Raw genomic sequence first — 16,305 nt, 5'->3', positions numbered from 1 at the left:
GAAAGTATCTCATATTTTGGCTATTTAAATCTAAAGAACTATAAAAATTCTCATAGTGCAGTCACTGAAGGTTTTCACCTCCGATTTTGTTGAACCTCCATCGATTTTCATGAAAATTGGTAAGTAATTAGAGGATACCTCAAGGAACAAAGGTGACATGATGCCAACTTGCGCTTTTACCCTGGGGATGGATGCCACCCCTTCTCGGGGGTGAAAATTATTTTATTAAAAATAATACCATAAGTCGATAGAGGGACAAATTATAAGCAAAATTTGTTATATAAAGTTATTAAAATAAATCAACACTTTTTGAGTTATTAAAGACCAAAGATTTTATTTTTTCGTAAAAAAATACATGTTTTAAATCGGTTTTTCACGTATAAATAAAAAACTATAAGCTTTTACAAAAAAGTTATTATTACTAAAATTGAAGATAATAAAAAATTTAATACATTCCTTACATAAATAACTAAACTAATGTTAGTTCAAAGTGAGTTATTGGCAATTGAATGTGTATTTTTTTCGACCAGTACTCAAATCTATGTATTCAAGCTTAAATAACGGGAAAACGATGCAATGTATAAAATATTCCTGCTAAACATTTGCCAAAGTACTTCGGAATACCTATAAAATGAGCTTCAGAACAAGGTAATAGCGTCAAAATTAAGCAAGTTATAATGAAAATAAACGAACCGTTTCGAATTTTTTAGGAAAAAGTGAAAAATAAAACATACGCCATTTCCACAAAAATTAAAATTTATAGTAATCCTTACAAAAACTTCTCTATATTAGCATAAGTAATGTTTTCGATAATTTTGACCGGTTTAGAATGCATATTTTTGAAAAAAAGATATGATTTTGAAAAATCATAATTTTTAAAATTATTGTAATTTTCATATTCTTTTGATAATAACTCCAAAAATACTTAATATACGTAAAAAATTATATATAACCCAATTTTAGTTCTTTCTGTGCCAAATATTTTACCTGTTTTACTATTTCTATATGGTAAAAAGTAACCGAGATAGAAACGTTTAAATCTTAAATTTTGCTGTGGAAACCATGCAACCGGGGTCATTTAACCTTTTATTTTTAAAAAAGTAAGAGGTTTAAAATATTAGGTTCAACGTTCTTAAATATCACTTGGAAATAACTTTTCAAACAGTCGTTAGATGAACCTGATATCGTAAACATGAACAGAGTTATTAAAAAAAACAACATTTTTTGGAAAAATTTTTAAAAGATAAATTTTGAAAAAATTTTGGAGCATAAATTTTAACGCTATTAACATGTTCGGGGGCTCATTTAATAGATATTTTTAAGTACCTTGACAAATGTTTAATAAGTTTATGTTATAAAATGCATCATTTTCCCGTTATTTCAGCTTGAATACTTTTTTTACTCGCCGAAAAAAATATACATTAAATTACCTATAACTCACTTTTAGTTAACATTAAAACGTTTTTGTAGTAAGGGGTTTATTTAATTTTGTATTAGCTTCAATTTTGATAATTATAACTTTTTTGTAAAAACTTACACTTTTTGAGTTATTGATGAAAAATTGGTTAAAAACATGCATTTTTCTCAAGAAAAATTAAAATCTTTGATCTTTAATAACTCAAAAAGTTTTGATCTATTTTAATAACTTTATATAAGAAATTTTGCTTGAAATTTGTCCTTCTATCGAATTGTGGGGTTATTTTTAATAAAATAATTTTCACCCCCGAGAAGGGGTGGCATCCACCCCCAGGGTAAAAGCGCAAATTGGCACCATGTCACTTTTGTTCCTTGAGATATCCTCTAACCGCTCACCAATTTTCATGCAAATCGATGGAGGTTCAACGAAATCGGAGGTAGTAGCTCATATCCACCTTCAGTGACTCCACTATCAGCTTACCTGTCAATGGAGGAACCACGGCGGTGCTCAGATACTCCGTATTAAGATACGGAGGCAGCTCGTCCTCCTCCTCTTCTTCAGTCTCCAATTGCTGCGAGTCCACCATCGCCAGCCACTGCTGGTTGTGGTTGCGGAACTTTTCTATTCTAATTCTATCTGCCCACGTTTTGTCGTGCTCGGAAATTATATTAAGGCATGTATTGCACAGCTTTCCGATTATCTTGTTGTTGTCTTGTAGCAAGTCAATCAGATAAGCGGGGGCTTCTGCATTAAAAGAATAGACCAGTGACTATTGTCTTATTATATCGTTTAAAAAAAAGTTTAATGCAAAAATGGAAAGCAATGCATAAATAGATGAACGCAGTGACAAAGAAGGATATACGTAAGTACTCGAAGAAAATAAGAAATTGTGGACAGAATGCATACAAGACAAAACGCAACAAAAATATTAAAGATACAAAATACAGTGGATAAAGAAATAGTTAAAAATGATAAGAAAACAGTAAAGGAAATGTAAAATTGTTTTATACAACACTGAAATGCCTACGAAGCAACAAATAAATAAAGATAAAACAAATAATTACCAAAAATGGAATAAAATTCCGAGAAATTACTGGATCATCGGTCGTAAATCTCAACTATCTCTCGAAAACAAACTGCTGATATATAAATCTATATTAAAACCAGTGTGGACCTATGGTATCCAACTTTGGGGAACAGCCAGTCAAACTAACCTAGAAATACTGCAGAGATTCCAGAACAAAGTCCTTAGAACAATGCTGAATGCCCCTTGGTACGTGCCAAACTATGTGATAGAGCAAGACCTCAATGTGCCATCCATAAAAACAGTCATAACAGAATATTACAAAAAATATTCCAAGAGACTAGAATCTCATCCAAACGAGTTAGCCAGCAACCTCACTGATGACCACAATGATGTACGACGCCTGAAGAGATTCAAAGTAGTGGACCTAGCAAGAAGATTCGAATAATCTGTGATAACTAAACTTTTAACTTGTTTTAATTTAATTTATGTAAAGAGGGTGATCACTGGATCTCCATCTACAGGTCAAATTTTCAATTTTTGTCAAAGAATTTACCTATTGTTCTTAGTTAAGGACAGATTGTAAATATTACAACAATAATAAAAAAAAATGGAACAATATTACGAGGATATAATGGAAAGATGGAGAGAACATTTCGAACAACTTTTGAATGGAGAGCAACGAAAAGCAAATGAAAATGAAAACGTAATTGGCGATCAGAGTAAAACATTGAGGATACAGAAGCTATACAGGAAGAAGATCTAGAGGAAGCAATACGAAAGATAAAGGCTGGGGGCGATGAACTTAGTCCAGGAATATATTGGAGAAATGCAAAGAAAAGATTATTATACATCCTAAATCTAATACGGAAGAAAAAAATATTGCCTGCCTAGAAAATGACCAAATGCAATAACTGTACCAGTGCACAAGAAGAGAAACACAGGAGACTCTTAGAATTATATTAGAGACATATCCCTATTATGTGTAGCAGCAAAACTATACAAAAACAATACTAGAAAGGATATAACTACAGGATAGAAATAGAACATAAACTAGAGGACGGACAAAGCTGATTCAGAAAAGGACATAACAAACGAAACCATATATTCACTATGCAACAGGTGCAATAGAGAGAGCCTTAAAAGATGTATACGCGTTATAAGTTTTATAGACATAGAAAGAATATTCGAATAATCACTAAATTGTAAATACATACCTGTCTTAGTAATTATGTGTTCAATGTTGGAACTGTGGGACAAAGCTACTAAAAACACGTAGACAATCTGAAGGACTACCTCGTCGTCCTCTTGGTAAGTTTTTAATAGATCTATAAGTAAGGCCAGCATACCGGTTTCGCAAAACAGATTCGAACAACCTTCGTCGGTAGCAGCTGTTCCCAAAAGGACAATAACCTATAACAAAATTAGTTAAAAACTAGGAGCTCGAATTTCAAGAAAGGAAATACAGAATAGTATTTCCTTTTCTGTCCTATTATATCATTCTATCTTGATTTGATCTGTTCGTAAAGTTCCTGGTTTGTTCTTCTTCGTTTATATCTCAAAATACTTATTTTTGTGTTCCCATCTTTCCAGCTGCTTCTTTTCGCTTTCCAGTTATTCTTGCCCTTGGTCTACCTGCCTTTTCTCTTTCATTAGGCTTTCTATATAACATGATTTTGTCATTTTCATTTGATCATCTGTCATTTTGTCATTAGTTGCATGCAAAGTTAATAACTTTTTCGTCTTTATACCGTTCGTACAGTTCCTGGTTTGTTCTTCTTAGTTTCTTCTTCTTCATATGGTGCCGTGCAAATGATTAGATCTCAATGATACATACAATAGGCACATTATTTTGTTAACAACAGCAATTTTGTTAATTTTTTTTTTTAATTCTACTGATACATTTATAATGTATTGTTTTGATTGTTCTTATTTTCTTTATGTTGTTATTTAAAAATTATACTTATATTTATTTTCAATTATTAATGTAACAAAACTTTTACTGGGCTAGCTCAAATTAATAAATTATCTCAGGGTTTTACGTCATACAATCACAGAAATGCAAAACCAATACTCAGAAAAAACTTATGGAAAAATAAAATTCAAAAGTAAAATATAACCGTATATTAAAAAAAATTGATTATAGCAAATAATTAAACACAAATTTTAACAATAGAATAAACTTTAAAACAAACAATCTATGAAATGATTATGCAAATAAATGTATTTGTAATATTAATATTTTTTGTATTTTGACAACGACACCCGATTTGGGCGTCGAAACGTTAATAAAATCATTTTTTTAGTAAAATTGTGGCTTATTTCCCATCAAAACTAGTTAATTCTTCGCAAGGCCAACATTTCGCAGGCCTCCCACTTATTAATGGAATACATTTTCAACGTCAATGTCTCCATGCCCTATAACATTATTCACCATACATAGCACTTAACCATTCCGTAACGGAGATTGAAGATTGCGGTTACAAAGTAGCGGTTTAAATTTAATAAAAGCTTGTCTTGCTTGATCGGTACGGCATTTTATTTCTTGTTAAGGATCCCATTGATCATTCACCATTATTCCCAATTATTTGAATGTTTTCACTTGCTCGATTGGAGCATTATCTACTTGCAGTTGTACGCTTAGAAGTGCGCCCTTTGTTATTATGCCATGAATTAAGTTTTTCCAGCATTTATCTTCAAGCCATATGTTTTTCCTATGGTATTTATTTTATTTAGCATCAACTGCTTCTAACTAACTTTAACATCTTCTTAGTTTACACCTCTCAAAATATTTCTTTTTGTGCTCCGATCTTTCTAGCTGCTTCGTCTCGCTTTCCACATATTCTGCCCTTGGTGTACCTGCCATTCTTCCTCTATTAAGCTTTCTTTGTAAAATGATTTTGATGATATGTTCTCTTGTCATTAGTTGCTTGATCACTAGCCTTATTATTCTTCAGCGTTTTGACAAAGTTAGTAACTTTTTTGTCTTTATACCCTTCATGCACTCTTAAGTTTGTTCTTCTTCGTTTATTCCTTCCATAATATTTCGTTTTATGTTCCCACTTTTTCAGTTGCTACTTTTCAGTTTTATTGGGCACTTGAATACAGAAAAAAGGCTTCCTTATTACTAAATTTTTGCCAGCCTAGCACTACAAATACACATACAAATAATAAGTATTGGAAATAATTTACTTTATAAAACAATTTCATACAAAGTACTACTAAAATATAGCTGTCAAACTGTCAATTACTTACTGAATACATAAATCAGATAATACTTACATGTAATACTAATTCTGCATCTCTGTTGTTACCGGTTATTATGTTTTTCACCCAAGTTACCATATCGAAGTGCTTGAATATTTCGGCCCAATCGAGATCAGGCAGATACAAATTGCTCAATATCCCAACACATTCTCGACTAAAGTCTTCATTTTTCGAGTCCACTACAGTCTTTGCAATATCTCCAACGAATTCCTGCAAAATATGAGCAGTTAATATTAGTCCCCAGTACACCGTTCTTTCTTGAAGGTGATTACAAAAGTCTTAAAAATGGTTTTAACTGCTTCGTTTGAGCGAGTCTGTAATGATATGACGCCACAGCGGGCGATGGGCCGGTCGGCCAGAGACGACCGTAGGAGTATCCGAGTTGACGCATCCCCTCTTCATATCATCGCTGGGAGAAACTGAAGGAGAAGTGGTATCGAGATCATATTTAAGACGAGCCAGAAGAATCATAAAATCAGTTATTGCTAACGAATTGAATTAGCAATAGCTCGATGGCAGAGATACACCGGATTTGAGGTGGTACTATGCCTAGGTAGACGCCACAGTATTAAGCATACTGTTATTTTTCCTTTGCAGAAGATAGAATTATATTTAATTTATTTTAATTTATTTGTTTTAAATTTATTTTTAATTATCTTAAATATATTTACTTTGTTTTTAACCTGTGTTTTACTGAGACTGTCGTTCTGAAAGAACTACCCGTTACAAGTCTACCACTTTCTGAAAGTTTTCAGAGTGCAGGTTGGACGAGTTTCCGCACGCAAAACGCGTTTCGAAACACCTAAACCTGTAGCTTTTTACAGATACGGTTGTGTTATTACAAAACTCTTAATTTTGAAATGAAAGTACTTATAATTAATTATAATGGCATGGAAACGTGGACTTTCATGGCATGGAAATGGACTTTCATATAAATGGCATGGAAAAGAACATCAATCAACAAACTTGAAGAATTTCAAATGTGGTCATTGAGAAGAATGATGCGCATACCGTGGGTGGATAGAGTTCGAAACGATGACGTTCTCAAGAGATCCGGCGTGGAATTAAGAAAAGCAAGATTAGTTTCCTTGGGCACATATTAAGAGGAACAAAATATGACATACCACAGTTAATCCTACAAGGGAAGATCGAAGGTAGGAGGGGAGTCGACCGCAAACAACTATTCTGTTTAAGGAATATTAAGAAATGGACAGGAATGCGCAACATGAGAGCCAACGATCGACAAGCGGTTTCGGCACCTTAAGAAGAAGAAGGAATACACAACACAGGGGAGTTGTATCACGCCGCCAAGAACAGAACCTTAGTAATGAGATAGTCGCCTACGCACTTTGGTGTATGGCATGTTAAGAAGAAGATAATTAATTACAAAAGATTGTAGATCTCTTGTCCGACAATAAATAAATAAATATCTGTACTTACTATAAAGGCAGGGGCGCAAACTGGATTATCAGAAATATTTCTAAGCATCTTCATAAGCATAGCATCTTGGTACGTAAACGAGCGCATAATTAATGACTGCAATCGATTTTTCTTAATAATATGCTGAGCATTTGACTGATCTGTAGACAGATTTACGCAAAGAGCTACCATAGTTTTGTCGTTTTCATTTCCGACGCTCAATAGTAACATATCGATGATCTAGAAAAACATGTTTTAATTACTGATATATCGCGAACTTGATTTATATTATAGAAAAAAAATTAAAATTACTGGATTTAAGGACATAAGAATACAACTTTACAATATTAATGAAAGAGTGAGCCACGAAGCCAACTTTTTGGGCTATATCTGATTAAATCTAGTGAGTATAGAATAAAAAGTATTCTTAAATATAGTTTCCTTACTAGTCCAATGCAGTCCACAAAGTGATGCTTGATTTCATCTTCATAACTCAGATGGTAGAGTATCTTAAGAACAACCTCTTGATGTTTATCGTCACCTAAAAAATATTTATATTACGACTACTAGAGGTACTTTATACTATATCGTAGTAACGTAGTATCATAGTAACTATATCGTAGAATAATTAAAATTCCATGGATTGACCGGTCCACAAATGATGAGATTCTCAGAAGAATGAAGAACCGAGAGGTAATCCTCGAAAGCTAAAACACTTCGGTCACATTATGCGAAATGAATCCAGATATTCAATCACAAATTAATCCATTAATTTGTAATCTCACATTAATCTTAACTTCCTAAATTTTATAGTTTCACCGTGTATAATTGTGAAACATATCGATTAATAGCTTAATAATTAGAGTCCATTCAACTTCTAGAATAGAATAGAATAAGCAACTGCAAATTGAATAAATTGCCAAATAGTGGTATGTCTAATTGAACTTCCTAGTTGCAATCGCTTTCTCTATTAAATTATATTGTAAGCTTTCATTGTTCAAAGTTTTGTTACTATGATAGATACATTAACCTCTATGCTGAGGTATACATTATTTGTGAACTTATAAATTAGGGAAGCTGGGCTCTTTTGAGCGCAGTCTATTATAAAATTTTACCTAACCAACAACTGTAGTGTGACAATTCAGTGGCTGTCAATAAAACTATATTTTTTACTCCACGACTTCAAACATTTATTTAATTTCATCGATCGAGAAGAAACGAATACAGGGCAGTAGAAACAATTCGAGACTCATATTACATCGAATTGTCTACCAGATATGCCGTCCTACAAATCATCCTGCAAGGAAAAATATTTTGAAAGCGAGGTCTAGGAAGAGCATCCTGGCTAAGAACCTCAGCACCTTTTTAACACATATCTAACAGAACTAGGACGAAATTAAGTCTCTTAATCTAATCTCACTAATCTAATCGTAATCTAACTTATCTCTAACAGAACTAGGACGAGTCTGTAAGAAGATTTTAAATTTGTTTGAGTTAAAACAGCGAAAGAACGTCTTATCACCGCACATCGCATTCTTATTTCACGTAGCCTTCGAGATGTGGTCGTATTGTAGAATGCTCAAAATATCATGGGTTCAATGCATTTCAAACACTGAAGTCTTAAACAGAAGGTGACTTGATGAAGATGATAAAAACGAGAAAACTTGAATATCTGGGGCATATAATGAGAGGCAGCAGATACTGGACACTGCAGTTAATGCTCAACGGAAAGATCGACGAAAAAAAGAGGAAATGGTAGAAAGAAATGTTCATGGCTCCGAAACCTTCGTCAATGGACTGCCTTGTCACCAGATGAATTGTTACATGCCACGCAAGATCGAGAACGAGATCGGAAAATTGTTATGGAAGCTACCCACGCCTAAAATTTGGCACGGTACTCAAAGAAGAAGAGAGAGGAACACGTCGTGCACAAAGGAGGAGGAAACAATGTTTATTTATCAAATAAACATTTTTTTATGTATTTTGTCAGCAGTAGAATGTTTTTTGAGTTAAATAAATTACACACATTCTTTCTTCTTTTTGTGTCAATTAATTAAATTTAAAATAATTTTTCTTGGACACCCTGTATAAATGTTTAAGTCAATGTTGATATTACTGAATAGAGAATTGAATAACCTTTCAAATGAGCTATCACACGATCCCTATTCCCTATTTAAAAATACAAGGTGGGGGAAGTGGAAGGGAGGGAGTTGACAAATGACAGATGTTTGTACCGTAAAAATGTGTCCCCCTTGGATCAAAAATTGACCTGTTTTTTTATTTTCTTAAAATCCACTAAATACTGCCAAATATCGTGGTGGATATTTTTATTTGGCCCACTCTGTATAAACCAACGTGTTCACATTTAAAGTCGAAAATCTTTATAGCAAACAGGTACAGTATGTTCCAAAAGATTCAAAAATAATATTTATAAAAAACGTAAACCAAATAAAATTAATTTAAATTGTTGGTTTTACAACAACTAGAGTAAAATATACTTACTTAGAAGACTAATAACTTTTGGAAGAAGTCCGGCTTTGATCATCTTATATCTAGCTTTATTGTCAAACGACAGATTAAACAAAAGCTTTAAAGTTAAATGGACGAGATCGGCACTACTAGAATTCAACATTCGGGGCAATTTCTCGATCACGCACATATTGCCCACCATCACCTCTTTGTTGCACTGCATTATCGACAATTTCTTAAGGAATGTAATGACTAGAATGAGCAAATCCTCGTTTTCTCTTTCTAAAGCTTTGGCTAAAAGACCTACAATGTTTCTTTTCGACATTTTCTCTTCTACTACCTCGTCTTCGGCGATGTTTAGTAATAAATAGAAAGCTACTCGAAGCAAGTGCTCCTGTTTCTTGACTAGAGTTCGGAACCGTTTCAGTTTCTGTTCGCCCGTTAGTTTCCTATCGTCTATACCCTCCATGGAAGTGGTGAGATCATCGTAAATGCTTCCTAAAAAGAAAATTATTTATCTAGTGAGAAGAAGTGAGAAATCAAGTACAAATATCAAATAAAATGGCAGGATGTCTTAATAATAAGGCTTTTCATTCACAGTCATTTGTTTCGAGCTTCTGTCAAATGTCGTGTAATCCGTGTATATTAATATTATACACATATTATACAACATATGACAGAAGCTCGAAACAAATGACAATCGATGAAAAGCCCTATAACGGCGAAACCGACATATTAACACTGAGATGAAGTCAAGAATTTATAAAGCCAGTGTAAAACCAATAATGACATAATGCATCAGAAACAAGACCCGATACAGCCACAACACAAAGACTATTAGAAACCGCAGAAATTAGAGAACTGAGAAGAATTACAGGACATATGCTGAGAGATCCAAAGAGAAGTGAAGCCATTAGAAGAAAATATAACGTACAGTGTATAAATGAATGGACACTAAATACACTTCTCCAAGAAATGAATGCACCACCTTAAAAATGGCTTATTTTGATGTCTCGAATTTCCTAAGCCTGTTGTCCAATTTAAGTGATTTTTTTAACATGTTATAGCCTTATTCTTTAACAATATCGCTGTAACAATATTGTTGGTAGACAGGTAAATTGTCATTATATACCGGGTGTATCAATCATACTGTGATTTTTTCTCAAAGTTCGAGTCACCTTATAGAATATTCTAGCATTTATAAAATACTGAAATTAAAACACTATAGCCTCATGTTTTCTTATTCTGTTTTTTAAAAAATCCACGAGGAAAATAAAATTCCTATAGCTGGCTGTAAACCATAAATCACAAAAATACGATATCCTTTGTAAATGTAATATTTAAAATTCCCTAAATATGGGTTACATTAAATCACAGAACGTTTTCGGATTAAAAAATCCATCATTAGTATTACTAAAGGCCAAAAAATAACATGCCCGAGCCACCAAAATGTTTTTTGATTTATACGCTTATGTTGAATAATTAAAAAGTTAGGTACTTTAAGAACTAGCCTTGTTTTTCATCAATACAGGGTGTTTTAAATAAGTATGGCAAAGTTTGAGGGGTAATTATGCATGAAAAATAATGACAGTTTGCGTTATAAACTTCTTTCCACAAATGCTTCGTTTCCGAGATAGGGGGTGTTGAAATTTTTCTTACAAACTGACGATTTATTTATTGCTCTAAAACCGGTTAAGATATACAAATGTTTGATGGGTTTTAAGAGGTACTTAGTTATTGCGCATTTTTTTATATACAATTAGGAATTTTCTATTCACCATAGGCGCGCATACGGATAATATAACGCTTATGTGCGATAATGGATAAAATTCTTAATTGTGTGTCAGAAAATGCCCAATAACAACCTCTTAAAACCCACCAAATGTCATTTGCATATCTCAACCGATTTTAAAGCAATAAATAAATCGTCAGTTTGTAAGAAAAATTTCAGCGCCCCCTATCTCGAAAACGAAGCATTTGCGGACATAAAGCAGACTATCATTATTTTTTCATGCAGAATTACACCTTAAAATTTGTCATCCTTATTTAAAAACAGCCTGTATTGATGAGAAACAAGACTGGTTGTTAAAGTATCTAACTTTTTTATAATCCAACATAAGCAAATGAATTAACAAACATAATGTTAAGAAAGAATGAGGCTATAGTTAGATTTTAATTTCAGTATTCTATAAATGCTAGAATATTCCATGGGACGCGAATTTTGAGAAAAAATCAGTTTGATTGGTACACCCGGTATAAAATGACAATTTACCTGTCTAGCAACAATATTATCACAGCGATATTATTAAAAATAAGGCTATACGCTCTGAGCTTCGCTGGTGTCGCTCCTGGCGGATTACTAATTCAACTTTCACTGGTAATTTTTAAATTTATTATTTAATTGTTGTCGCTTGATATTTGCAACGCTAAAAAGTAATTAAATTATAACAGATTTTTTACGATTTTGTTAATCATTTTGACGTTCTATTGATGAAATATTAATTTCTTACTTCGGATACTTTCACAATTATCGTGTAGATGGCGCTAGATTAATTTATAATTACATATTACGGAACATTAAAAAATGTAAATTCAGTATTTAAAACGTAAGTATATTTAAGGTAAAAATATATACCACAGCTTTGACCAACTAATATTTTTTATAATTAATGTTTTAATTTTAATTTTAAATTATTCACTTTGACATTTATGTCAAATTTCCAGTAAACGTTTACAGATTTTGCCACTACTGGCGCTCGCGAATTTATAAATATCCCCTCTACGTACGAGCTCACAGCGTATAACATGTTAAAAAAATCACTTAAATCGGACAACAGGTTTAGGAAATTCGAGACATTAAAAATGACCCATTTTTAAGGTGGTGAGTTAATTGCTTGGAGAAGTGTATAAGAAAACAATGGAATATCCACATAAGCGGAATGGGGGGAAAGGTGTGATCAAAATAGCAAAAGATAAATCACCAATCGACAGAAGTATAGTCAGCGCAATAGATGGAGTGACAACCTTTCATCGAGGCATCAATCGCCAATGAACAAGCAAAATTGTTTCTGCTAATAGCATTGTTTATATAGGGATAGTTGGTCAGCCTAATAGGAAACTTTGTTTGATTCAAATTGAGACAGTCACCAGATGTCCCCACAATTTCTGTCAGGATCGCAACGTCAAAATACTTACGATACTAAGTTGAATACGATCCTATTCATAACACCCCAACTCGCATACATATTAAGAAAAATAAATATATATGGAAGAATATATTTAGAAATTGAATTAATGATGTCATGCTATATATTTATTTATCCTATGTATTCATATATTTATTTTTCTTAATATGTATGCGAGTTGGGTTGTTATGAATAGGACCGTATCCAACTTGGTGAATATCCATTTTGACGTTGCGACCCTGACAGAAATTGTGGAGACATCTGGTGGCTGTCTCAATTTGAATCAAACAAATTTTCCTATTGGGCTGACCAACTATCTCCCTATATAAACAATGCTAATAGTTTACGAATTATAATCATTTAAAAAAGTAAACTTGAAATTCGAATTCAGCTGATCAAAATACATAAATGTACGTATCCATTAGGTTGGTGCTCCGTGTAGCTGCTAAAATGGATATGGCAGGCGCTCCCCTACTTATAAACTGCAAAGCGGTTGAATTGAAGAAGGTGAGCGACGAACGGGAGCACCAATGTATCCACTATGTGGAGCTGCTACACGTACACGGAACACCAACGTAATGGATACGTACCTTTAGAATACACTCTGACCGGGACTTTGACCGGCCACGAAATTGGACCTACATCTACACACACCTTTATGACACTTTATTCCTTACCTTCCATAATTTGACTTATGTTACTATCGGAGAAATTTCCTGATTTTGGACGAACTGGTTCTGGAATGCGACTGCGAGGTATTTCAGACATGCTAGCACTACTGGGGCAAGGCTTTCTGACTATAGGGATGTCTGATGGCGCTTCTGCCCCTTCAAAGTCGGCTTTCCAACGATCGTATCGACGTAGTTCGTAATCGATTATGTCCATACATATTGAACCGACCTAAAAAATAGTCACCTCTTTAAAAAACAAAAAAAAAATACACACATCGGCAAAATTAGCCGAACACCTTAAAAATGGGACATGTTTGATGTCTAGAATTTCCTAAACCTGTTGTCCGATTTGAGTGATTCTTTTAGTATGTTATAGCCTTATTATTTAAGAATATCGGTGTAATAATATTGTTCCTAGCCAAGTAAATGTCATTTTATACCGGGTGTAACAATCATACTGTGTTTTTTTCTTAAAGTTCGGAACACCCTGTGGAATATTCTAGCATATATAAAATATTGAAATTAAAACTCAATTATAGCCTTAGGCTTTCTTAACAATTTCTTTTTTGATTAATTTGCTTATGTTGCAAAATAAAAAAGTTATGGGCTTTAACAACTAGCCATGTTTTTCATCAATAAATCTTCATAGTAGGGGAGGAAAGTATGCTAAATTTGTAGTTCCTCGAGCGTTATGGGGACCTATTGAATTGTGAAGAGTGGGTGCTAAAATCAAAAAAAGTTAAGATAAGTTTTCCATTAAGTGTGGGCTCTCCATTTTTTAATTTAATTTTCCATTTCCAACAATCGTTTTTTCCTATTATAACGCTATCTATCTATAATTGGAAAAAATGTTGCGAATAAAAGTCGCTTATTTTTACGTCAAGAATCCAAATCTGCAATAAAAATTGGGGGCTCCTATTTAAGATTTTAAAGTAACCCCCCACCCCACCTCCGTAAGGGGGCCATTCGATAGATTTTTGAAAAATATTGAACACGTATTTTTTAGTTTTTCAATCTGACGTTTATTTCGCGAAATATTCGCTTTTTTTGTGAAACTTTGTGACTCACCCATATTCTAAGGCCCTGCTCAAATCGTCAGATTTTTGAAATACACACTATTTTGCATGTACTTAACTTACCTTATCTAAATCTGACGATTTCGAGTTTTTCTAAGAATAGATTTTTTTTCGGTCCCCCTTAATGAATTCCCAGGTGTTAAGAACCAATATATGGTATAGGTACATTTACAGCACAAGCGCCGACTACGTGGGTGCTGCGGGGCCCACGCCCTGGACAGGTAAATCTGTCCGGTGCGAAGCACCGGACGCCGATGGAGTTGAATTTTCGGTCACCGCACGATACATGGAGAGGAAATTTTCAAGGCTGCCGTCTGCCGATCTCCCATTATACCGTGAAACCCCGTCTCGCCCGCCCACTCCGCGCGCTTTGGGTTGAATTCTCGGACGTCGTTCACTTGCTCGTTCTGTGTGTTTATTCTATGTTACAAGACAAGACCAGTCGAATATATTTCAATTTGTCACGCATTCTGTTTACGGTGCGTTTTTTTTTGTGAGGGGACGTGCCATCACTGTACATAGATTAAGGCAGGTAAATACAAAGGGGAAATAATTGAAGCGTCTATTTGAAAAACAACACTTGTCCAAGAATTCAAATTTTGGCAAATCAAGAAAAACTGCCCAGCTTCAATTTATTTCAAATCTTACTTTTACTAAGATATTCATTGGAAGGAATGTGGATATCAAAATAATTGTACAAGTTGATTTCATATTTTTATTGATATATTAAACAAAAATCGGTAGAAACTTAGCAAAATATATCATCTATAATATTCATAATATTAGAGGTATTGTGTTGAACAGTTTCTGCCATGCTGAACTAGTTTTCTATTGCAAAAGAAACAACCATCACCTGTTATTAACAAAGAACGCACACAACTGATAAGTTTATAGACAAAATCATTCACGCTTAGCGATGACCGTTGATTAAGATGGGACAAGTGTTGCTTTTACAACATACCGCTTGGACATCTGTTGTTTTTCTAAAATTATCCGAATATTCTATGTAGTTTACTCCGGACATTTGTTATTTTTACACAACTGAATGTGTGAGATCGATAAAAAAACTACTATTTTATGCGAACAACATATAAAGTCAAATTTGCAAAAAATGGACATGCGTTGTTTTTCAAATAAACGCTTCAATTGTGTATTAAAATGTTTTTGTTTTGTGACAACACGAATGAAGTGTGAAATTTCCATTCTAGATTCCTGATCACTAGAAATGGATAAGTTCATAATACGTACTCCGATACAAACTCATCAGGCTACGAGGAATGAACAACCTGTTCCAGTTCCATCGACATCTGTTAAGAGTTACAATGGTAGTAAAACCATAATGTCTAGCGGAAAGAAGGGCAGACAGTTTCGTGACACGTGGATTGTCACTTATCCATGGATAACATATGACAGTACACTCGATAAAATTTTTTGTACTATTTGCAAAACAGCAGCCGCATTGAAGCTGCCAATGGCATCGACTGGAATAAATTCGCAGAGAGTCTTATCAACTTACGTTACAGAAGGTTTCAACTCGTGGGGTAAAGCGTTAGAGAGATTCAAGGATCACGAAAAGTCAGAATTTCACAGACATTCGGCGCTATCATTGAGACAGAACGATCAAGCCGTGAACGTCGCAAATATGTTGTCAAAGTCTAAATTGAAAGACATGACAGATGCAAGAAAATCTCTTCTAACAATATTTTCCACTATTAAATACTTGACTGTTCAGGGTATTGCCGTCAGAGGACATTTCGATAGTACATCAAACTTCAAT

General features: G+C 33.6%; 1 protein-coding gene across 2 annotated transcripts in view; it reads right to left on the bottom strand.

Annotated features, from left to right (window-relative positions):
- Nucleotides 1–16,305, bottom strand: part of LOC114334241 (kinesin-associated protein 3) — a 44,145-nt gene that overhangs the window by 764 nt on the left and 27,076 nt on the right. For both annotated transcript variants that reach the window (XM_028284278.2, XM_028284279.2), the window contains exons 6-12: nt 13,459–13,681; nt 9,630–10,094; nt 7,574–7,668; nt 7,149–7,367; nt 5,724–5,918; nt 3,659–3,854; nt 1,898–2,161 (exon numbers count right to left, since the gene is read on the bottom strand). In XM_028284278.2, coding sequence (XP_028140079.1) covers nt 1,898–2,161; nt 3,659–3,854; nt 5,724–5,918; nt 7,149–7,367; nt 7,574–7,668; nt 9,630–10,094; nt 13,459–13,681 — 1,657 coding nt within the window. The remainder of the gene's footprint in view (nt 1–1,897; nt 2,162–3,658; nt 3,855–5,723; nt 5,919–7,148; nt 7,368–7,573; nt 7,669–9,629; nt 10,095–13,458; nt 13,682–16,305) is intronic.

The sequence above is a fragment of the Diabrotica virgifera genome, chromosome 1, assembly GCF_917563875.1.
Source record: "Diabrotica virgifera virgifera chromosome 1, PGI_DIABVI_V3a".
NCBI lineage: Eukaryota > Metazoa > Arthropoda > Insecta > Coleoptera > Chrysomelidae > Diabrotica > Diabrotica virgifera.
The sequence above is the reverse complement of the archived record's forward strand: the minus strand, read 5'-3'. Positions and strand labels throughout refer to the sequence as shown.